Here is a 25,478-nt window from a genome sequence, read left to right as displayed (position 1 = left end):
AGAAGATGTGACCTTGTGGGGCTTCGGAAACAGAAAAGAAGCTTTCCCTTTTCTGCACTAAGCTATTATTTTCCCCACTGCCTTTTATCCTTATTTTTTCATTTGGATCCTGGGATATAAAAAAAGTGAAGGTGCTCACTGAAACAGAGGAACCAAAGTTTACCACAACACAAGGAGCAGAGTGAAACTACTGAGTTGCTACTGCAGAATCCTGGAAAATGAGATGTTCCCCAAGTTTAGATTCAATTACCACAAAAGTTTATAGCTGGAAGATTTACAGTATAGTTGTATACTCTAGCACCATTATCTACTTGATGATGGAAGTAAAACCAAGAAATATTAAATAATTCACCCAAAGCTCCTACAGTGGCATTACCTAGCATTTCATGGCACCAAAAGGGAAGATACAATTAAATATTACTGAATTACATAAATTACCAGATAAATATATCAAATTGGTCAGAAAAATTAGAAGTGTGACTTTGGCAAAGCAATTTAATGCCTCAGAGGATAGCGGGAGGCCTCATCTGCTTTCACTTTGAAAGAAGAAAATCTCTAGATTTTTGTCTATCTTTAGAATACAATGTACAGAACTCAGCTTTCTACTATAGAGTCAAATGATAAATTTTTGGCTAAGGAGTTATACTACTTATATGATAAAATTATACACATCAAAACTTACCATATTTTATTAAACAACATAATATAAAAGTGTGATTCATTGGGAGGCTGAGGCGGGTGGATCACGAGGTCAGGAGATCCAGACCATCCTGGCTAACACAGTGAAACCCCGTCTCTACTAAAAATACGATAAACTAGCTGGGTGCGGTGGTGGGCGCCTGTAGTCCCAGCTACTCGGGAGGCTGAGACAGGAGAATGGTGTGAACCTGGGAGGCGGAGCTTGCAGTGAGCCGAGATCGCGCCACTGCACTCCAACCTGGGCGACAGAGCGAGACTCCGCCTCAAAAAAAAAAAAAAAAGGTGTGATTCAACAGAAACATTGGAGAATGGTGATTTTTAAAAAATATGCAAAAGTATTTGTTTCCAAAAATATTTAAAATGACCATGATGGAATTATAAATTTAAACAGTTTGAGTCAAACAAACTTACATGCATGAAAGCACATTAAACAGACATCTTTGGCTGATAATATTTGTTGCAACTCTCAAGCCTGGATACATTTTCAAGTCTCTTCTCAGTCATTGTTTCCCTCCCATTGTGTTACCATTTTATCATTTAAATAAATGTAATTCATCTTTAAATGAATACAGTAAGAAGAATCTAGCTAGGCCGGGCGCAGAGGCTCACACCTGTAATCCCGGCACTTTGGGAGGCTGAGGCGGGTGGATCACAAGGTCAGGAGATCGACACCATCCTGGCTAACACGGTGAAACCCTGTCTCTACTAAAAATACAAAAAATTAGCCGGGGGCGGAGGTGGGCGCCTGTGGTCCCAGCTACTGGGGAGGCTGAGGCAGGAGAATGGCGTCGGCCTGGGAGGCGGAGCTTGCAATGAGCCGAGATCGCGCCACTGCACTCCAGCCTGGGCGACAGAGCGAGACTCCGTCTCAAAAAAAAAAAAAAAAAAAAAAAAGAAGAAGAGGAATCTAGACCTTATTTCTTTAGCAATTTTCTTTATGTTTAGCTGATTCAGAAGGTCACATGGTATATGGCTAAATTATTTTCCCAGGCCATGTGCTACTTGGAAGACTGATAGTGAGACTTAGGTTGACTAATGAACAAATATTATGAGAATGTTTTCCAGAACTGTCATTTAGATAGCAGCACTAATCTACTTTGACACATAATTACACATTTAGATAACCCCACTGTAACTAAACACATGAGATTTTCTTGAGTAGAAAACCAGAATGAATCAGATAATTTATAAAAAGAGAAGTAGCAAGTGAACCGTTGAACTGTCTTTCTTCAAAGCCAGGAACTCTGCTTGTAACATGCCCACCTCATTCTTAAGCCTTTGCATATCTTGCTGTAAGTCTTCTAGATATGCTTTTGGTGTTCTGTCACTACGGAGTGGAGAATAACTCACATTTTCTCATTCGGGTTTCATGCTTTTATAGCTATTAGCAGTGGGACTGTCATATGTGGTTCCCTGAAACACACTTGCCAGTCATCTTCTAAGCTTTAGAAGAGCTTCTAAGTTCCATATGGCTTGTGGAACAAGCGCTGTATTGGATTTTTGCTTTTGTAAGTGTCTGTAACAGCAGAAATACTGTGGCTTTCTATCTGTATCACATGCCTCATTTCTTTGGAGTGAGAAAACCACAAATCAAAAAGACTTTTTGGATCTCTAGACTGAGGCCAATGTCTAATTTCCAATTAGTGGTATTTTGGTTTGTATTTTTTGTCATTTGCATATCAAACTCTTGATCTTCTTTCATTTCAACCATAACTACTGGGTTCCTTAATTTTTCAATTTCTGTATCATTACAACAATTCTCTTCATCTCTGAGAAACAGGTTACATGTCTGGTTTGTTATAATTTTTACAGTCTGATTTATTTTCATTTGTGTAAAGCTTAGAAGATGACTGACAGGTGTGTTTTAGGGACCCAGAGTATAAATGCAATGAAAAGACATGTTTGTGATGGGCTCCTTCTGTTTAGGCAATGCCTGGAATACTACAGAGTTAGACACTCCAAGATGCATCTGCTTCCTTGCAGTCAGGAATATGATTCATCAGATTAGAGGGCACTCCCTTTAACTTAGTCCCTCTCCAGAGTTGCTATGTAAGAGCTCTTCCTCAGGACACGAAGTAATTTTGGATTTTTCAAAACTTTCACCAATCTTCAGTTGAACTTCCTTGTAATGAATTTTAAAAGAAGTCTTGAATATACAGATAATACCCTCTTTATCACAATTCTTACTCAGTTCTGGTTCTTGAGCCTTTTTTTTTTTTTTTTGGCAGGTGCAAAAGTGGAAAATTAATTTGCTTGTTTTGTTTCTCAGATGTCTTTTCTGTTAGGGTGCATGTTTTAAAATTAACTTTATTCTGAATTAAGTATGAACAAAAAATAGAAAATAATTAAAATTTAACTGTAAAACTTAATCTATGTTTTGCTACCCCTAAGTTACTGGATTATAACTAAGAAGTAAAACATAATTTGCCTTGGCTTAACATAGGAGAAAAACATGAACCAGCAAGCTTAATTCTCACTGTTAGTTTGGACTAAACTTAATTCATTATGAAATCTTCCAGAAATGGGTTCACAGATGATATATATGTAGTATTCTAAAAGCTTTCTCTCTTAAAAGGATTTTGACGTCAGCATACCATAGTGAACCCCTACAGTAAATTCATATTTCTGAAGATTAACTGGAGAGTAGGCAAATGCTAAATTATTAGAAACCAAAATAAACACCAATCAGAAAGAGAAGAAAATTTTTAGATTCTACTTCAAATGCTATACTGTAATATGTGTGTTATCTGGATAGATTATTTCTTATATTCAGTTCTAATATATTCTTTTTTTTTTTTTTTTTTTTTTTGGAGATGGAGTCTCGCTCTGTCACCCAGGCTGGAGTGCAGTGGCGCAGTCTCGGCTCACTGCAAGCTCCGCCTCCCGGGTTCATGCCATTCTCCTGCCCCAGCCTCCCGAGTAGCTGGGACTACAGGTGCCCGCCACCACACCCGGCTAATTTTTTATATTTTTAGTAGAGACAGGGTTTCACCGTGTTAGCCAGGATGGTCTCGATCTCCTGACCTCGTGATCCACCCGCCTCGGCCTCCCAAAGTGCTGGGATTACAGGCGTGAGCCACCGCGCCCGGCCCGTTCTAATATATTCTAAGTTCCACTAGTGACAGTGGAATAAAAGATTTTAATAACATTTACTATTTATGTTAAAATAAGAAAGTTATTGTTTGTACCCCGACACCAAAGTCCCATTCTGGAAGTCGTAATTCTCTTAACAGGCAGTTGGGTTGATTGTATGACCCCATCCTCTCCCTGAACATAGACACTGAAGGCAACCAGAGACCAAAAAAAACAGAAGTTTTTAACCTCAGCACTGGTGACCAGCAACATAAAACTGCAAAGTTTGAACCACTGGGAATGATGCCTCCTTTAACAGGAGTTGAACTCAGTGGCCATCACTGTCCAATTGTTCATAATTTCTCTAGCTTAGTAATACAACTCCATTTTTGATGTTACTTTCTTTATCGTGAGGAAGGTTATAAAAATAAAAGAGCAAGGAGACTTCTGGAAATTTCTGGCCTCAAGTCCAAGGGTACAGATAGCTATGAGTTACTACAGACTGTAAGAATATTTTAAATTTTATAACTGGCAAAATGTTTTAAAATTAAATATGAAATTACGATCTGTTGGATTCTAAAAGGATAGTTTAAAAGGTCACTTCATTTGGACTATGCTATGTTATTAAAGAAAAACCAACTAACCAACCAATAGCAAACCAGGAATTTAAATTGCTACATACCTGTGGCTGTTTACTTTCACTTCTTTCAAGCATTTCTTGGTTTTCCTCTGAAGCCACTTTTAAGTCGTGTTCTGCTGACAAATCCATATGTTGAGTTAAGATGAATGACTTAGAACAGTTAAAGACTATAATCTTTATAAAAATGGATATAAAACAACATATACTTTTATTTCATAAATGGAGAGTTTAAATGAAGCTTAATGTTTACTGGAATATTTATATTTTTAAGAAATACTTCTAATTATCTAAAACTTCACCAAACCACTTGGGGAGACACTAGATATCAGCAGGTTCAAGCCATGCAAAAGTCTCAGGGTCACCCACAAATTATTCCACCCAACATAAATAAACAAAACTGCTGGAAACAAAGCAAAATTTAAAAATACAGTAAAAACATATAAAGTAATACTTTATTCTCTACTTCATAATAGTATCTTTTCAACAACATGCTAAGTGAGTTATTTACTAATAATTTGCAAAATTTTGTTACCATTATACCTTTATTAGTGTATATCCTGATTTTTACATTTGAAATGTTTTCCTCTACTATTCTGACAAATTTATTTCGTGTTTTAAGACTCTGAATGTAGGCTGGGCACAGTAGCTCACACCTGTAATCCCAGCACTATGGAAGGCCTAGGAGGGAGACCTGCTCGAAGCCAGGAGTTTAAGAGCAGTCTGGAGACCACAGAGAAACCCGGACTCCACAGAAACTCTGCCGGGCGTGGTGGTGTGTGCCTGTAGTCCCAGCTACTGAAGAGGCTGAGGCGAGAGGATCACTCAAGACCAGGAGTTTGAGTTTGCAGTGAGTCTTGATCATGCCATTGCACTCCATCCTGGGTGACAGAGTAAGAACTTGTTTCCAAAAACGGAAAAAGAAAAAAGAAAAAAAGGCTCAGAATGCTATGTGAAGTCCTCCTTGAATCCGGCTATCTTTCTGCACATATACAGGTGTCTCCTTCCTTGGGGACCTCTTAGTACTTTGTCGCTTTCTAGTGTCACTCTGCCATCTGAACTGTGCATCATGTCTTTCCATGTCTATCCCCCTTGCTGCTAGACTGAAGGAATCTTCTTATAAACAGTCTTTATTTTACTAAATGTTTATGGAGTTCTTGCTAAGTGGTAAGCACTGGGGTTTAAAGAATGGGAATAAAAGTCATCGGGGATGGCCTTTCTAGAGATCGTGCCTGAGCTGAGACTTAGACAGTGAGGTTCACCAGATTAAAGCAGGCAGAGGGCAGGAAAGGTAGCGCATGCCAGGCAGTGGCAAGAGAGGGAGAGAAGCCTCCCAGAGCGTATTTGTCTACATGAGAGATGGTGACAGGGGCATTACCAGCAGCTCAGTAATGCCAGAAAAAAGGGCAGAGAGAGAAGGGGCTGCAGATGGAGATTTGGGCAGAAGCCAGTTTCTGAAAGCCTTATATAAACCAACTATTATTGTCATTTCTTAAATTTTTTTAGAAAGCAAAACAAATTTAAAAAGCATAATTCCAAGAAAAAGACCTACATTTTATTTTATCTTATCTTATTTGACTTGATTTTTATCAGAGATGGGGTCTCACTCTGCCACCCAGGCTACAGTGTAATGTTGCTATCATAGCTAACTGCAGCCTCAAACTTCTAGGCTCAAGCAGTTCTCCTGCTTCAGCCTCCCAAGTAGCTGGGATTACAGGTGCAAAACACCACACCCAGCTACATTAAAAAAAAACCAGACATGGGGTCTCGCTATGTTGCCCAGGCTGCTGGACCTTCTGGCCTCAAGGGATCTTTCTATCTCAGCCTCCAACACTATTGAGATTACAGGCAGGAGCCACCATCCCCAGCAACACCAATATTTTCAAATGAATAAAGTGGAGCTCCATCATTTTATTTTATCATGGATGGGTGAAAACCTTGTAATAAGGCTTGTATACTCCGTGGATTTGTGACAAGGAAACTATAGCATTAACTGCGGCTGAAGCTTCCCTTGTCTCCCAGTCTCTTTACATGGTTAAGAGTAGAGTAGCTGAGACTACAGGTGCCTGCCACTGCGCCCAGCTAATTTTTTGTATTTTCAGTAGAGACGGGGTTTCACCGTGTTAGCCAGGATGGTCTCCATCTCCTGACCTCGTGATCTGCCCACCTCAGCCTCCCAAAGTGCTGGGATTACAGGTGTGAGCCACCGCGCCCGGCCAGTGTCTTACCTTTTGCACCTTCCTCTTTTTACAAATTTGCAGGCTTCATAGCTGTTGTTTCTGTCAAACATGCAAGCTTGTTAGATATTCCTTCTGCAAAACATCATCCCTCTGCCTTCTTGCCTGACAAAGTTTCACTCACTCTGCATGCTTCCCCTAAATCCTATCCATTTTTCAGAAGCTTGTGCTCATCACCACACATTTAAAGGTGGATGTCATCTCATGAACATAATAAATACCTAGTCAGTAATACCTATATGCTCCCAGGTGACATCTATTCTCCATTTATCCTCTACATAAGGGGTCAGCACACTACAGACCACAGGCCAAATCCTGCCTACCATATGTTTTATCTTAATAAAGTTTTAGGAGAGTACAGTCGGGCCTGCTCACTGACATGCTACCTATGACTGCTTTCACACTACAATGGCAGGATTGAGTAGCTACAACAGAGACCACATGGCCTTCAGCTGCTTAAATCATTCTTGAAAAGAGAGAGTAAGAGAGAGAGAGAGACAGACCACATGGGCTAAAATATTTCCTACTTGGCCCTTTACAGAAAAAGCCTGCCAATCCCTGCTTTATACCCTGAACAGAGTGCCCTAAATCTCAAATCTAATCTAATGCCTCCCCTACTCATGATTTTCCAGTGAATTTCTAGAGCAAACACTGCTGGCTCCCTATCCAGGAGCAGTTCCTTATTGTTGCTTGCTGGAGAAACACAAATCTATTTGGATATTTATTATCCCAATACCCCTCCCCAGCTTCAAAAGAGAAATGATTATTCTAAGCTAATCACATTTGCTTTCCCAGTGCCTGGTTTAGGAATGAGCATGTGGCGGGACCCAGCCAATAAAATATTACAAAAAGGGCCGGGCATGGTGGCTCATGCCTGTAATCCCAGCACTTTGGGAGGCCAAGGTGGGCAGATCATGACTTCAAGAGATCAAGACCATCCTGGCCAACATGGTGAAACCCTGTCTCTATTAAGAATACAAAAATTAGGCCGGGCGCGGTGGCTCAAGCCTGTAATCCCAGCACTTTGGGAGGCCGAGACCGGTGCATCACGAGGTCAGGAGATCGAGACCATCCTGGCTAACACAGTGAAACCTCGTCTCTACTAAAAAAAAATACAAAAACTAGCTGGGCGAGGTGGCGGGCGCCTGTAGTCCCAGCTACTCGGGAGGCTGAGGCAGGAGAATGGCGGGAACCCGGGAGGCGGAGCTTGCAGTGAGCTGAGATCCGGCCACTGCACTCCAGCCTGGGCGACAGAGCGAGACTCCGTCTCAAAAAAACAAAAAAGAAGAATACAGAAATTAGCTGGGTGTGGTGGCAGGCGCCTGTAGTCCCAGCTACTTGGGAGGTTGAGGCAGGAGAATCACTTGAACCTGGGAGGTGGAGGCTACAGTGGGCCAAGATCATGCCACTGCACTCCAGCCTGGTGAGAGACCAAGACTCTGTCTCAAAAAAAAAAAAAAAAAAAAATTACAAAAAGTCCCCTGCATACTTCTGAGTTTTCTCCCAATTTAATAGACACATGTGAAGAAAAGCAGCCCTTCCAGCTTTAGATACTATCTTGTAAGAACATGATGTTTGGAGCTGTTGCTAAGTAGCCAACCATGAAAGGAGAAATGAACAAGATACTGCCAACATCATAGCTGAAAGAGGAACAAGTGGGATCCAATTATATCACTGGACAACCAAACGAAGTCTGGTTCTTATGGTTTTGGCCACTGTTAGCTAGGTCTTCTAGTATTTGCAGCCAAAAGCATTCTACCTGAGAAGTTTCCCCTGGCCTACAGGATAAGATCTACTCATTTCTATACTATTAAAAGTCTTTTATTGAACTTGTTTCTAGACACAGGTAAAACAACAACAACAACAAAATCTTTGCTAAGCTTGCCTTCACCGGCACATGCTGCACATAATAAATACATAATAAATAATAACTATAAGCTATTTTCACCTCATTACCAACCACTCCCATATAATTTTTTTTGCACTAGTAAATTTGAACTGCTCATAAACTCTACAAAGTTCACTCAGGTATCCTACGTTTTAAAATTGCTCCTCCTTTTTTAAAAACTTTCATTCTTCATGGCTGCTGCTTCTGTCAAACATGCAATTTGTTAGATATTCCTTCTGCCAAGCATCATCCCTCTGCCTCCTTATTGGCAAAGTTCCACTCACTCTGCATGCTTACACTAAATTCAACCCAGATTTTAGAAGCTTGCATTCATCACCACAAATCTAAAAGTGCCTGGCACATACTGAACATAATACATACATAATAAATTATAACAATAAACTCCCAGATGACATTGGGCACATAGTAAGCACTACATAAGGTAGTAAATAAATGACAATGGTATTCACAATCTCCTAACTGTATTTTTAAAATGGATTTTGTAACATTGGAAAAATGCTTAGTCCACAAAAGACACATGATAGTTATTTTTTAAGTGGAAAAGTGTATGAATGAATTAAAATATTTTTTCTTAAAAATTCTGGTAAAAAAACACAAAAATTAAATAGTTATCTGTAGTCTATTATGAGTACCTTAAAGACAAAAACTATTCAATTCCATCTTATCTGCTGCGATTTGCCAAACCTAACTTATAGAAGTGGTTTGATAAATATGTACTAAATTAATGGTGTCTTTACACAGTTCAGATTGTACAATGCATTTGGTGTTATATTTTTGTTATTGTGAACCATTTTTATAATTTTATTTTTTTGAGCCTAGAGTTTGGCTACTGTAATATTTATTATGATCATCTTTTGCCTAATGGTAACAGAGTTTGTTTTTTTTTTTTTTTTTGAGATGGAGTCTTGAGTCTTGCTCTGTCACCCAGGCTGGAGTGCAGTGGCACAATCTTGGCTCACTACAATCTCCACCTCCTGGGTTCAAGCAATTCTCTTGGCTTAGCCTCCCAAGTAGTTGGGATTACAGGTGCTTGTCCCCGTGCCTGGCTAATTTTTGTATTTTTAGTAGACATGGGGTTTCACCATGTTGTGGTTAGGCTGGTCTCAAACTCCTGATCTCAAGTGATCTGCCTGCCTCAGCCTCCCAAAGTGCTGGGATTACAAGCATGAGCCACTGCGCCCAGCCTGGTAACAGAGTATCTTGTTCCAACAAAATTAATATTTTAATTGTTCAGCACATTTTTAAAAATAGCTTGTTCTAAGAAGTGAATATACCTCATGAGGTTCCAACTTGTGGAGAATGAGGAAAAAAATAGACCTTGTTTGTATAAGCATACGTAGCATAACTTCTGCTTCTTGTAAAGGAGTTACTTTCCCATCTTCTGCATTCAGTAGGTATCTTCAAAAATAATCTCCTATTTGTATGGGTGCACACTGGCTCAGTTTTATGGTTCTTATTTCCATTTGTTTACGGTATCAGAAAGGGATTGTTGAGCTCCCAGTTCTGAAAAGAGTTACTTTCTTAGTGACACAGACTCCTGTGTAATACAGTTGACCCTCAAACAACAGAGTTTGAACTGCAGGGGCCCACTGAGATGCAGATTTTCCTTCTGCCTCTGCAACCCAGAGACAGCAAAGCCAACCTTTTTTCTTCTTCCTCAGCCTAATCAACCTGAAGATGATGAAGATGAAGATCTTTGGGAGGATTCACTTCTGCTTTACGAATAGTAAGTGCATTTTTTCCTTTTCTATGATTTTCTTTATAACAGCTTCATTTCTCTAGCTTACTTTATTGTACAAACATAGTATCTAATAATGCAGTACATACCACATATGTGTTCATGGACTGTTTATGTTATCAGTAAGGCTGCCAGTCAATGGTAGGCTATTAGTTAAGTTTGGAAGGAGTCAAAGTTATACTCAGATTTTCAACTGCACAGGGATCAGAGCCACTAACCACCTTATTATTCAAGAATCAACTATAATTAATATTTATTTACTAAATACAAACCATTTATTATAAAAATTAAATAGAAGATCCATTTGCATCACAAGTCCAATTTGTAATAATGTGATTATAGAGGAAAATAAAACATACTAACTTAAAACTCTAATTTCTTATTTATATTTACACAAAAATATCATGTAGAATTTCAGGGAACGTAAGTAGGTAAATGCATGGTTTTCAGACAATACTGCGAGATTATGAATTAGCTACAACTAACTTGTTAATTCTGAATTCTAAACTAAAGAAATTAAATTTAAAAATTAATTTATATACATATATATTTAAAACTGCTCTTTTATGATTAAAACTATATAATCTTACTTTTTTTTTTTTTGGAGATGGATTCTTGGCTCTTTTATCCAGGTTGGAGTGCAGTGGTGCGATCTCAGCTCACTGCAACCTCCACCTCCCAGGTTCAAGTGATTCTCCTGCCTCAGCCTCCTGAGTAGCTGGGATTACAGGTGCCTGCCACCACGCCTGGCTAATTTTTGTATTTTTAGTAGAGACGGGTTTTGCCATGTTAGCCAGGCTGGTCTCAAACTCCTGACCTCAGGTGATCCACCTGCCTTGGCCTCCCAAAGTGCTAGGATTACAGGCGTGACCCATTGTGCCTGGCCTATAATCTTACTTTTTAAAATCAATAAGACCACCAAGAGAAATGAGAAATTTACTATAAGAAATCTTACCTTGACTGTCGCTTTGAAGATCATTTTAAAGTATCTTATTTTTATGTTCCAAAATTTGTTGTTGGATGCTATGCATAATAAATGTAATAAATAAAATTACTATTTTAATAGTGATATGAAAAATATTTACCAAATATATTAAATTCTTAAAGCATTTCAGACAATATCAGAGCTAATATCAGAACTCTAATGTCCTATACACTTTAAAATTTTAAGCTCTATAAACTTACTAAGCTTCTGATTAAAGAAGAAAAACATGAAGTACTCATAAACTGAGAGAAGCGTAGCTCAGTAAATTAATTCTAGTTAGCTTAACATCCTGGAAAGTGTCCTGCACTCAGAGTAAGTCCTCACTCTGTAACCCATAGGTATTTTGTTTTTAGACCAGTTGCGTCTCTTAGGCTCCATGGCTTTTTCAAAAAAAAAAAAGGATTTTACTACCTTACTTCACTAGGTTGTTAGGAGAATATAATGAGATAACATGTTTAAATATTCAGAGAAATAGTAAAGCAATGGAATAATTTATTCTTGAACTGTATTGCTGAAACAATTTTGGAATCTCAAAACCTGATGGGCGTTTTTTCATAGGTTCTAATATTTGAATGTCACAGTTTTCAGAAAATGTTACTAAGTGCTAATTTTGGTTATCAGTTCTATTCATTGTGGCTTGTAGTTCAGGGCATTTTAGCTAATTCATAACTTGTAACTAAATTTATATATAAATATATTATTATCTCATTAAAATAGATTACCTAATTGTTCACTATTCCTGAGCTCATCAATCACACCAAGGGCAGAAAACTCATAAATGTCAAAACCTGACTTGGACAACTACCATTCCTTCTCTACTTCCTCAAACTCAGAGCCAGCAGGTCTCTGAGTTAGAGACCTGCATCTTCTTGGTCCTCTCCAACTGACATACAAGACAAAACCTGGCTTGTCTTGTTTTTTGGTTCCACGAAAGAGATGCACGTTAACGTTTCCTCATTTCCAAGTCATGGACTAACAACATATTTGCATGTAACATCCCATACTCAGCGCTGTTCTCATTTCACAGATCACCCTTACGTGAATACTTTTATAATAACAGTAACAACAATTTCAATATTGGATGTCTCCTGTTTTGGTCTGACTTGCACTGTTTCCTTGGAGCTAGTTAACAAATAGTCAAATGACCTTCTTGGGACTGTGCAACATGTGGAATGTTTTCTGAATCTGTGTGCCATCCTCAGGCAGCAGCCATGCTTATCTGCTCTGTATTGATCCAGTCTTAGAATATGTGCTGCTGAAACAAGTATAAAGCCCTGTTTTATACATGGACACTCATGAGTCATGGATGAGCTTAGCTCTGTTAAATCCAAATTACCTACTTTAGATACAGAGAATTCTATTGAATGACTTCCTGTGAGGTAGAATTTTAAAATATTTAAAAAACTTGAAGTAGAGATGCAAGTAGCCTGAGAGATTTTCATTATTATGGAAACACATTACTTGAGGGGCCAACTGCAAGTTGGTGCCCACGACTCTATTGAAGGATAATGTGGAGCCTTCTGCTATCTAACAAAAGCTGCCACACCGGACAGAAAAAAACCTCAAGGTACAGATGTGATAACAAAAGGGAAAGGGAGCTCTGATCTCTTCCTGCAACATTATTTGAACGTCCCTGACTGCTGAGAACAAGCCCAACTGAATTTGCTAGAGAAAAGATGAACACAGGTCTCAAAGGATAACTTACCATCAAGGTCTAGGCTCAGCCTAGCTAAGAGGTGGGCAAGAAATAAGGTTTTTAGTGTTACGGCAGGGGTCGCTTTACTTACTCTGTGTGTGGATAAAGCCAGGAGGCCTTGCTGGCAGAGCAGTGTGCTGGGAACAATGGCTGAACATATGTACAGGAACTAAAAAACACAGTGGCTGTGAGCTTTGCGTGTGAGTCACACGAAGAGTGAGGGATCTGAGTCAGTAAAGGCATCACAAGCCATGCGCGGTGGCTCACGCCTGTAATCCCAGCACTTTGGAAGGCCGAGGCGGGCGGATTACAAGGTCAGGAGATCGAGACCATCCTGGCGAACACGGTGAAACCCCGTCTCTACTAAAAATACAAAAAAATTAGCCAGGTGTTGTGGTGGGCACCTGTAGTCCCAGCCACTCAGGAGGCTGAGACAGAAGAATAGTGTGAACCCAGGAGGCGGAGTTTACAGTGAGCAGAGATCACGCCACTGCACTCCAGCCTGGGCAATAGAGCGAGACTCTGTCTCCAAAAAAAAAACAAAACAGTAAAGGCATCACTGTAGCTGTGAACTGTGTGTGAGTCACCACAAAGACTGAGGGATCTGAGTCAATAAAGGGAACACCACAGCTGTGAACTGTGTGTGAGTCACTACGAAGAGTGAGGGGTCTGAATCAGTAAAACCATCCTGGTGGCAAAAGTCAATCATTACCAGATTGCAGGACCAGTTACCATGGCAGCAATACAGCAAGTGAATCAATGGAAACCACAGAATGTTTAGAATGGCCTTTCTCCCCAATCTTCTGACTTGTAAAGCAAGATTGTCTTCCTTGGACTTAGGGAACCCCTTAGCTTTTTGAAAAATTCAAAAGATGAAGGCATAGGAGATAGCCCCAGGGGACAATGCAAGACTTTCTGCTAAACTGGGCATTTCAAGACCCAATAACTAATTAGAAAAGCCAGGCCAGGCATGGTGGCTAGCAGTTTGGGAGGCTGAGGCAGGAGAATCTGTTGAGCTCAGGAATGTGGGCAACATAGTGAGACCTTTTTTTAAAAAAAAAAAAAAAAGAAAAGTAAAAGATGTGACACTATTTATATCTCACATGTAAGGTTATACTTGGAATAAAATGAACACTGAGATCCCTAAGGATAAAGGTCTTTAAAAGTCCTGAAAGAATCTTACACTCATTGCTACTTCTAACTAGTCTAGCTTTCTGTTTGATTTCTGGCTAAAAAGTGGACTAATTATCAACAGCATGTACATTTACCTGGTTCTTTACTAAAAATTCCACCATTTGCTGTCTCTTACAAATTATAGCAAGCAAAAGTGGTGTATTTCCCTCCTGTAAGAAAGCAAAAACAATTTATAATTCACAAAATTACATATTTCTCAACTGAACTAAAAATCTCCTATAAGATGCTATGAATTTAAACATACAATATAGAAAGAAAGTAAATGCAAAGCAGTCCCTTCCTTTTCACTCCTCTGTGCTTTACCACACACTGCCTTGCAAACACCCTCCTCTGCCTCCCCACGTTAACTTACATCATCTCCAAACCTGACTTTATTTACAAGTCCCCAAAATCCTTGATTCTATCACAGCTTTTAGCATAATATGTTGTAATTATTTCACTGTTTCCCACTGAAACCAAGAGTTTCTTGAGGGCAAGAGCTGTGTCTTTTTTCTTTATAACCCTAAAACCTAATACATAGTAGCAAATGCTTTAGGTTTTTAAAATAAATTAATGATGTAAATTATTATCTTTAGAGCAGTGTTTCTTAAACTATGTACCAAAGAATATTTGTTTTACCAGAAGAACTGTATCCCAACAGAAAGATGAGATGATCATCTGCATTTGAGAAGTATTACAAAACTGTACTATATGGCCAACAGTCAAGAAATCCCTTCAACTTTGTCTAATCCCAATTTGACAATACTTTTTGTGACAAATATTAACATTTTAGGAACTAGAGTTTCAGGGAGACAGTTGCCAGAACTTCCCCATTCAGGTGGAGGTTTCCTCTGGGTGGTACAAACTTGCTTGATTTACATCTATCAATGGTGTCAGGATCCCAGATCCCAATGTCAGGCACTCCTGATTCAAATGGGTCACTAAGGAAATGAGCTCTGAATTAAGAGACTGGCTTCAAATGCACTTATTTTCATTATTATTAAATAGTCCATGTGATTTCTCCTAATACAAGAGAATAGATTTTTATCTTAACTGTTAGAAAGCTCAGTATATTCTGTGTAAGAGAGACAGGTTAAAAATGTTTGAAAACAAATATTTAAAAAGCAAAGCTCAGTAAGAAATTTTATTGTCAATTATAATGATAATCCTGGGATGCTAATGCAACTTTACTTTTTAAATCCATTTGTATTGGTTTCCATTTAAATTGCTATTTAACATTTTTTTACTTTAGGCAAAATATAAATCGGAAATGAAATTACAATGGATTATCAATAAAAATTTTAATATTGATGTATATGGCTTATTTCTAGCATAATAAAAGCCAATAAGTCACTTGCATTTTTAAGGGACATTGCTGAGAAGAATGATATAGTGTCTGCAATATTCATAAACTAGCCAGCTCTCACCAGGAATAACCTAAAAAGGCTTCTAGGCATTCTCACAAGCAGATGACTATTCGTGGCATATATATTTAAAAAAAGAGTTAAAAAAAACTTTTGAATTCTAAAATTCCACCCCACAATTGAGGGATTTATAAACTATAGACTATATAACCAATATACACCATCTTGAAAATCTTGAAATCTTTATGAAAATATAATATAAAACAGAAGCAGTAAACTCAAATACTTATAAGGTTGGAGGAGGTTACCTAGGTAAGTGAAGTACTCAGGTGGGCACAGTGGCAAACTGGAGAATATGTGCCTCCTACACAGGGCAACCTCTGCACAGCAGACCAAGTGATGGGGTTTGGGGGACACCAGATTTGATTCTTGAGACAAGCCTGAGGTCCAGATTCCTGCATGAGTCTGCTAAATTTTACATGTTGACTCAATTTAAAGAGGCAAATAAACAAATCTATGTGCCACATTTAGTTAGACTATAGCCTTTGTGTATTTATATTTTCTATGAATGTGTTACTAAATGACTTTGTATAAACCAAGTATTTGCGTGTGAAACTTTTTCTTTCTCTAGTATCATGTTTTATATAAAAATCAGCCCTGATATATATATATATAAAAATAAAAGTTGCTGTTAAGACTCATAATACTCACCTTAAGAATTTTCCCAAAATTTATTCATTTGAAATCTGTTTGTATACCATTTTCCCAGACTGTTAACCAAATAGATAATTAGTTCATAAGACTGCTGAAACGAACTTATTAAAAGAATTCCTATAGTATTGTCATTGACTTCATGGATTTCAGTGTTTAAAACTGACATCCTGATTATGCCAAAGCTCCATAAACTTAACAGACATACTGAGATAGTCCATAATACAACTTCAAATGAAAAAAAAAAGGTTCAGGATTTGCTACTAATCTAAATGAGAAAATTTCACTTGTAATGAACATTTGTTGACACATAATCACTTGAATGGTAACAAAGGAACATGGAATTGTGAAAGGGTCAGCCTTTACCTGTTGAAAGACTACCCACAAGAAAATTGCTAAAGACTCTCTGAACAGCAGTGAATGATTCATGGTGGGAAGGAAAAGGTGTTATTCTGTAAGCTGAGAGATATTGCCAACAATATTTTCTTTCACTTTCTAGTCACAAACGCAGAGAAAGACAGATAAGTCAGGCTAACATTATTGGAAAGGAGAACTGTGAAGAAAGTAGCACCTATCAAATGCCAACTCTTTTAGAGATTTCTTATGTTTTTGAGATGCGGGAATTTATATACTGCACTTATCTATTCTGTGGTTCTTAATCAGGAGTGTATTCAAACCCTGAGGTATTTCTTTTCTTTTTTCTTTTTTTTTGCTGTTGCTGTTGTAAGAGAAAAGAGTCTTACTGTGTTTCTCAGGCTGGACTCAAACTCCTAGGCTCAAACAATCCTCCCACCTCAGCCTCCTGAGTAGCTGAGACTATAGAAACATGCCACTGTGTGTGGCTTCAAGAAAATATTTTTAACCATACATTTTCAGACCTTATTAGCTCAGTTACATCAAAATCTTCAGGGGAAAGCCTACATATGTAGACTTTTAACAAAATTCTCCCAGGTCACTGTAATGCACAATTCTAGCTGAGAATTACTGCAGTAGACAATCACTTCAGTTTCATCACTCACCCACACCGTCAATATCCTTTATCAGCTTGAGATGTGGCCAAAAAGAGAAAAGAGTATGAGATAGAGTTATTTATTAACACTCCAGTTAATTTTCCTGGGTATGGGTAGAACAGGGACAAGTAAACTCAAAATCCCACTTGATTTAGCTATTTATAAGTTCCTTATCTCCCACCTTCCCACCAAGACATTCTAGATTTGAGAGGAGAGCTTAGACTCTTAGCTAAGTGGCTGTTTTTGCTAGGATGGGTAATAAGTCAGTCACTAATTTGTTCCATCCTTTGCTGAAGTGTTTCTCACTTCATCACCATCTATCCATGGCCAATCTGGTTTCCTCAGAGTCCTCTAAAAATTAACATTTAGGCAAGTTTCAATTACTGTGTTTACCAAACCAAAAATGATTACCCCAAAGCTGAAGAGCACTTCATACATAAACTGAAAAAACAACAAACTAAAAAACAAAACCTCTTATTGGCATTTTTCCTCATTACCTAATTTCCAAGTGACCTACATGTTTTTGATTGCTCTCCTTTTCCTTCCCCATTTTTCCCCCTTAAACCTTGCACTGAAAGGCACATCAGTTTTTTTTGAGAAAACTGTCAGCAGCAGCAAGTTGCTTTAGTTTTGTCCTGAGTTTTAAGATAAAGCCTATTTCCAGGGTAAGTTCTTTTCATGTGTGTGTGTTTTACATAATTAGAAAAAAATACACCTGGGGTAGGAAACAGATACTTAAAGAAGTCTTCCCTTGAAAAATTCACAAATATTTCCCATAAGTGCACTAAACAAGCTGTGCCCGCTAATGCTTCTTTAAAAGTATCAATATTTAAAGTAAAATCTTAGACAATTCAGTCATTTTGAAATATTTTCATTCAGGAATGCCTGATCTTCCAAATATGAAAAATTGACTCTTACCTATGTCAATGTTAAAACAAATATTTTGAAAAGAAAGTTGATTGATCTATACCTTGTTTAGTGCTTCAATATTTGCATGGTGGGAAAGCAGTTTTCCTGCCAGTGAAGTCCCCTTATTATACGCATCATCATGAAGAACAGTGTTGTCGTAGACATCCTTAATGATTAATATCATGAAGAGCAGTGTTGCCATAGACATCCTTAATGTTTAACATCATGAAGAGCAGTGTTGCCGTAGACATCCTTAATGTTTAACATCATGAAGAGCAGTGTTGCCGTAGACATCCTTAATGTTTAACATCATGAAGAGCAGTGTTGCTGTAGACATCCTTAATGTTTAGATTGGCACCATGTTCCAGCAGAATAATGGAACACGTCTCTTCCTGGCAATGTACAGCCTATCAGTGTTAGATGAAAAATTAGACTATAAATTCTAAGAATTCAAAATACATATTCCACAGATTTCACCAACCTGTTATATTTAAATGAGATAAATTCATTTTAATTCTATGTATTCAGTGAAATCTATTTCATGCCAAAAGACTTGGCTACTATACACCTTCATTAAAGGTGTCCTGTTCAGTCTGTCACAGATGTCAATCTGGCATTTTCTGCTCAGCAAGAGAGTGAGCATTTCCACACAGCCATGCGCACAGGCCAAATGTAGAGCAGTCCTATGAGAGCGAGAGGAGTTTTCAGGAAATTATAATGCAATATCTCAAAACCTACACTGCTTTATGTAACTGCAAACATAGAAGAGCATGTTATTCCTCTGCCTTCAAAACAAATAATTTTCTTTTGAAGAAAGTACAATATTTATTAGCTCTTATTGCTCACTACCTTAATGAAACAGCAGCCTATCTGGATAGAATGAGCTTGGTGTTTGGATTCAGTTCAACTACGGCTTGAGTTCTACTTGGAACTCGGTCACTTACCAGCTATTGCTTAGCCTTTCTGTGCTTCATTTTCCTCATTAATAAAATAAAGATGACAATAGCAGCTAGCTCACAGGACACCATTGTGATGCTTAAATGGGAATCTATGTAAAGTATTTAGGACCATTTCTAGAACAAGCAACAACTCAACAACTCAATAATTGTTAGATTGTTGTTTTTTTGAGACAGAGTCTTGCTCTGTCGCCCAGGCTGGAGTGTAACCGTGTATTACATATATTTCATATATTACCTCACTGCAGCCTGGAACTCCTAGGCTCAAGTGATCCTCCTGCCTCAGCCTCCTGAGTAGCTAGGACCACAGGAGCACACCAGCATGCTCAGCTAATTATAAAAAAAAAATTGTAGAAAGAATCTCGTTTTGTTGCCCAGGCTGGTCTCAAATTCCTGGCATCAAGGGAACCTCCCATACTTCTATATCTATTGTCACCTTCAATGGTCACATATTATTCCATCCTATGGATGCAACTGAAACTTATTTATAGGACACATTCTGTGGGCTCTTGTTGACATAAATGCTGAGAAAAACAAAGTACATGTATCTCTATTTTCTAAAGGTATTTTAATACAATGGAATTGATAGGTAAAGGGCATATAATTACCACCAAATTATCTACTTGAAAAGTCATCAGCAACTTAAACTTTAAGCAGCAGTATAAGTACCACTGCTCTTTATTCTCACAAACAATGTGGATAAAGAGCACAGTCTGTGGATAAAGAGAACACAGTCTCATTCCTCTTTTAACTTAAATTCTTTTTTTTTTTTTTTTTTTTTTTTAGACGGAGTCTCGCTCTGTCGCCCAGGCTGGAGTGCAGTGGCGGGATCTCAGCTCACTGCAAGCTCCGCCTCCCGGGTTCACGCCATTCTCCTGCCTCAGCCTCCCGAGTAGCTGGGACTACAGGCGCCCGCCACCTCGCCCGGCTAGTTTTTTGTATTTTTTAGTAGAGATGGGGTTTCACCGTGTTAGCCAGGATGGTCTCGATCTCCTGACCTCGTGATCCGCCCGTCTCGGCCTCCCAAAGTGCTGGGATTACAGGCTTGAGCCACCGCGCCCGGCCTAATTTTTATATTTTTTAGTAGAGACGGGGTTTCACCGTGTTAGTCAGGATGGTCTCGATCTCCTGAGCCACCGCGCCCGGCCACTTAAATTCTTTTACGAGAAACACTAAGGATTTTTTCATATGTACAAACGTAACTTGTGGAGCTGCAAAACAGTACTTTGCTCACTTTTAGAGTTCTTTTCTTGTGGATTTGATTAGAAAGAATTCCCTGTAAAATGAAGACGTGCTTTTTATCTGTGTATATATATATAATACCAGTAATATATACAATTCTTTATATGTATATTGTTATATATAATAATATATAATAAAAAATAAATTCTCTGTAGGATTAAGATATACTTTTCATCTGAATATCTATTTATATATATATTAGTAAAAACATATACATAGTAAATATTTTTCAAGTATGTTATCTTTTGTTAATTTTTTTCTGACACACAGGTGGGTTTTAAATTTTTTTTTTTTTTTTTTTTTGAGACGGAGTCTCACTGTGTAGCCCAGGCTGGAGTGCAGTGGCACCATCTCGGCTCACTGCAACCTCCACCTTCCAGGTTCAAGTGATTCTCCTGCCTCAGCCTCCCGAGTAGCTGGGACTACAGGCACGTGCCACCACGCCAGGCTAATTTTTAATATTTTTAGTAGAGACGGGGTTTCACTGTGTTAGCAAGGATGGTCTCTATCTCCTGACCTCATGATCCGCCCACCTTAGCCTCCCAAAGTGCTGGGATTACAGGTGTGAGCCACCACGCCCAGTCTGGGGGTTTTAATTTTTAGTTTGCTAAATCAACCTTCAGAATGCCTGCTTGTGAGGTCATTCTCAGGAAGGCCTTTGGCAAAGTAAAATGTACCTGTATAAATAAGCATTTCTGTTTTCTTCTGGTACTTTTCTCATTTTGCATGTGTAAAAATTTCAATCTGTATTCCATCAGGAACTCATTTTTGTGACATAAAATTTCATTAGTTTTCCTCAAAGAGCAGGCATTTTAATAACCCAACCCTTCCTACTCATCTGAAATGTTACCATTATCAATCCTTACAGCTATATCTTATATGTATTTCAGTGTTTCTGGATTTCCATTCTGTCCCATGTACTTATGTCTTTTCAGCTGTTAGTAAACAATTGTGGGAATTAATAGCACATTTTGATATCTAGAGGAGCAAGTCTTTTTCACTCCGTTATAAAAATTTTTAAATGTCATCACAATAGTAAGATAGACAGCAGGTGTCATACAAAAATGATATATCCTTGATATTTTCATTCGGTTTATGTAAAACTGATAAACATAGAAAGAGCTTATGTTTTGAGAAAAAGGAGTCTTCCCATTCAAGGAACCCACCTCCCACTTCCAAGTGTCCCTCTGAGAAGCCCCAGGAAACAGCCTATCTACATGGGTGGATTCGGATGTAAAACCGACCCAGGCTTTTATCTGAGAACTTCTCGCCTACTGAACATGACTCATGGTATTTTTCACATGGGAATGAGTTCTCATTGGGCACCTCCACGACCCCATGTTTTAAACGTGTATATGCTCAACTTTGTGAATTAAATCACTCAAATTCTCCACCAAGAGCTCCAGGCAGGGAATTGCCAGCGATGGAAAGCAGCTGAGGCTCCGTTTGGCTCCGCTGCTCCGAGGGTGCCCCGCGCCCTCCAAGGCCCCCGTCCCAGGACCTGCGGGGAAGCCGGGCCTGGGGACCCCCTCCCACCCCGGGCTGAGCCCCCGCCACCTGTCCTTCCTGTCGCGGGCATCCACGTCCCGGCTCCTGCGCGCCAGGCAGCTGCACCTCCGCGGCGTCGCCCTTGAGGGCCGCCCTGTGGGTCTTCCGCAGTTCCGCGTCCCTGGTGTGGGACCCGGGACCCCCGTACTCGTGGTGGACGGAGCCCAGGACCGCCTGGCCCAGGCGTCTCCCGAAGCTGAAGAGCTTCCTCATGGGGCGACTTCTCAGACGCAGCCTCCGACCTCTCAGACCGAGGGAGCCCCGCGACGCCGTTAGGCGCGCGCCTGCAGCTCAGCGCCCGCGCGGACGCCGGAAGCAGCTCCCAAGCCTGCGCGGCCGGCAGGGGGAGGCCGGCAGGGGGCGGCTGCAGGTCGGGCGCAGGCGCCGCGGGCTTGCGGGTTCTCCTGGGCTCGCCCGGGACGTCCCGGAATCACACGCGCGCCGCCCGCGCGGCTTGAGGGCCCGCCTGGCCGTGACCCCCGCCCCGCTCCTCCTCTGAAGAGAGATCCGGGCCGCTGGCAGGGGCCCTCCGCAACCACCGGGGATGGGGCTGAGGGCCAGTTCCCGCCCCGGTGCAGCCGCCGCCGGGCAGGTCTGGCCGCAGCCGCGGCGACATCCGGCCCCGGTTGTGCGAGGCCGGGAGCGCCAGCGAGCTTGGGAGTGGCCAGGCGGCCGCTGCGAGCAGGCGGAGGGCGCCCGCAGTTTGAGCGCCCGGGCGGCGGAGCATGGCCCGGGCGGCCTCTGGATCGCGAGTGCGCTTGTCCTGAGGGCCTGCCAGGCCTGCCCCCGCCCGGCTCCTCCTCTGCCGGAGCTCGGGACCGCTAGCCAGGGGCCCGCTGCAGCCACCGGGAATGGGGCTGAGGGCGGGTTCCCGCCTCTGTGCAGCCTCCCCAGGGCAGACCGCCTCGCTTGGCCGCAGCCGCTGGGACATCTGGCCCCGGTTCTGAGATGTTGGGAGGGCTGAGATGTCGGGGGTTGCCTGGAGGCTGCTGCCTGCACACAGAAGGCGGCTGCAGCTTGGGTGCTCAGCCGGGCTGGAGGGGCATGGCCTAGGAGGCCCCGGATAGCCAGCGCGCCCAGACTGAGGGTCCCCAGGACGTGCCTCCCGCCCCACTCCTCCAACAGGGAGTTCGGGGCTGCTGGCATGGGCACTAGGCAGTCACCCCGATGGGGTTGAGCGCCAGGTTCTCAGTTCTCGCCCCTGTGCAGCCGCCGCCGCCGGGCAGAATGCCTGGCTTGGCCGCGGCCCCCGGTACACCTGGTCCTGGTTCTGCGATGCTGGGAGCGCGAGTAGGCTCGGGAGTTGCCAGGCAGCTGCTGCCTGCACACAGAGCGGACTGCAGCTTGGGCGCCCAGGCTGCGGAACATGGTCTGGGTGGGCTCCGGAATGCGAGCGCGCCAGGCCTGTTGGCCCCCAACTGGACCCGCCCCGCTCCTCCTCTGCTGGAGCCTGGAGCAGCTGGAATGGCCACTCTGAAGTCACCGGGGATGGAGTTAAGTTTTCTTATCCCACGCATGCACACAAAAAAGTAACTATTATCTGAGGTAATTAACGCGTTGATTGACTACATTTTGGTAATCATTTCAGAATGTGCATATAGATATAAACACATCACACTTTACACCTTGAATATGTACAGTTTTTATTTCTCTATTATACCTCAGTAAAGCTGAAAAAATTAACAGGATTGAAAGGATAACAGTTCTATAGTAGTAGTTGGACACTTCAATACCTTATCTTAATTAATGGATAGAAAAACCAGATAGAAGCTTCATGAGAAATGGAAGACTTGAACAACCGTATAAGCCATTTAGAGCTAATACACATATACAGAACAGTCCACCCAACAACAGCAGAATATACATTCTTTTCAGGCGGATATGGAACTTTCTCTAGGATAGGCCATATCTTCGTCCGCAAAATAGGTCCTAAAATGACTTTTAAATCATTTTAAAAAGCTTGAAATAATACCAAATATAATTTACAACCACAATGGAAGAAACAACAGATACATAAAAAATGAAAACTCGAAAATTCACAAATATGTGGAAATTAAACAATACACTCTTAAACTACCAGTGAGTGAAGGAATAAATCACAAGTGAAGTTATAAAACATCTTGAGACAAAATAAAAACAAAACATACCAAAATGTATCGAATACAGTGAAAGGAGAGTTCCAAGGAAAATGTATGAATATAAACAACTACATTTAAGAAAAAAATCTCAAATCAGTAACCTCATTCTATACCTAAGGGCAGTAGAAAAAAACCAAACAAACAAAAAAGACTAAATCCAAAGCTAGAAGAAGGAAAGAAATAATAAAGATTAGCGCATAAATCAATAAATTAGAAGGTTGGAAAGCAGCAGAAATAAACATAGCTAAAAGTTGATTCTTTGAAAGATCAAACCTTTCACTATATTGACTGAACAAAAGATGGAAGACTCAGTATTAAAATCATAAATGAAAGTGGCACCATTACTACCAACTTTACAGAAATAAAAAAAGGATTATAGGACTACACTATAAAAATTCTGGACGATGACATTGAAAAAACCCTTCTAGACATTGGCTTAGGTGAGGATTTCATGACTGAGAACCCAAAAGCAAATGCAAGAAAAACAAAGATAAATAGGTGGGATTTAGTTAAACTAAAGAGCTTTTTCACGGCAAAAGGAACAGTCAGCAGAGTAAACAGACAATCCACAGAATGGTAGAAAATCTTCACAATCTGTATATCTGATAAAGGACTAATATCCAGAATCTACAATGAGCTCAAACAAATTAGCAAGAAAAACAAACAAACAAACAAAAAATCCCATCAAAAAGTAGGCTAAGGACATGAATAGACAATTCTCTGGCCACTTTTTAATAGCGTTTTTCTCTTGTAAATTTATTTAAGTTCCTTATGTTGAATGCCAGACCTTTATCAGATACATAGTTTGTAAATGTTTTTTCATTCTGTAGGTTGTCTATTCACTCTATCGATAATTTCTTTTGCTGAGCAGAAGCTTTTAAGTTTAATTAGATCCCACTTGTCAATATTTGCATTTGTTGTAATTGTTTTTGGTGACTTTATCATGAAATATTTGCCTGTTTCTATGTCCAGGATGGTATTGCCTAGGTTGTCTTCCAGGACTTTATAGTTTTGGGTTTTACATTTAAGTCTTTAACCCATCTTGAGATGATTTTTGTATATGGTGTAAGGAAGAAGTCCGGCTTCAATCTTCTTCATATGGCTAGCCAGTTATCCGAGAACGGTTTATTGAATTGGGAGTCTTTTCCCTGTTGTTTGTTTTTGCCAGCTTTGTCAAAGATTAGATAGTTGTAGGTGTGTGATCTTATTTCTGATATCTATTCTCTTGGTGAGTGTGTCTGTTTTTGTACCAGTATCATGCTGTTTTAGTTACTGTAGTGCTGTAGTATAGTTTGAAGTCAGGTAATGTGATGCCTCAAGCTTTGTTCTTTTTGCTTAGGATTGCCTTGGCTGCTTAGATTCTTTCTTGGTTCTACATGAATTATTAAATAGCTTTTTCCAGTTCCATGAAGCATGTCATTGGTAGTTTAATAGGAATAGCTTTGGGCAGTATG

The 25,478-nt window shown here is 40.1% G+C and overlaps 1 protein-coding gene, 1 non-coding gene and 2 pseudogenes across 2 annotated transcripts; all 4 read right to left on the bottom strand.

Annotated features, from left to right (window-relative positions):
• Positions 1-6,655, bottom strand: part of LOC101019428 — a 42,871-nt pseudogene extending 36,216 nt beyond the window's left edge.
• Positions 6,656-12,438: 5,783 nt separating this feature from the next.
• Positions 12,439-12,541, bottom strand: LOC116272997. Its single transcript, XR_004181522.1, has one exon. It is a non-coding gene; the product is annotated as a U6 spliceosomal RNA (small nuclear RNA).
• Positions 12,542-13,490: 949 nt separating this feature from the next.
• On the bottom strand, positions 13,491-22,932 carry LOC103881623 (annotated as a pseudogene).
• Positions 22,767-23,551, bottom strand: LOC116268645 (translation initiation factor IF-2-like). Its single transcript, XM_031661911.1, has one exon. The coding sequence runs from the start codon at positions 23,401-23,403 to the stop codon at positions 23,038-23,040; it is 366 nt and encodes a 121-aa protein (XP_031517771.1). The 5' UTR covers positions 23,404-23,551; the 3' UTR covers positions 22,767-23,037.
• Positions 23,552-25,478: the final 1,927 nt, after the last annotated feature.

The sequence above is a fragment of the Papio anubis genome, unplaced genomic scaffold (genome assembly GCF_008728515.1).
Source record: "Papio anubis isolate 15944 unplaced genomic scaffold, Panubis1.0 scaffold301, whole genome shotgun sequence".
Classification (NCBI taxonomy): domain Eukaryota; kingdom Metazoa; phylum Chordata; class Mammalia; order Primates; family Cercopithecidae; genus Papio; species Papio anubis.
The sequence above is the reverse complement of the archived record's forward strand: the minus strand, read 5'-3'. Positions and strand labels throughout refer to the sequence as shown.

Excerpts from the sequence above, each read along its gene's own strand:
- LOC116268645 (XM_031661911.1), bottom strand. The coding sequence starts at position 23,403 with ATGCGTGGGATAAGAAAACTTAACTCCATCCCCGGTGACTTCAGAGTG.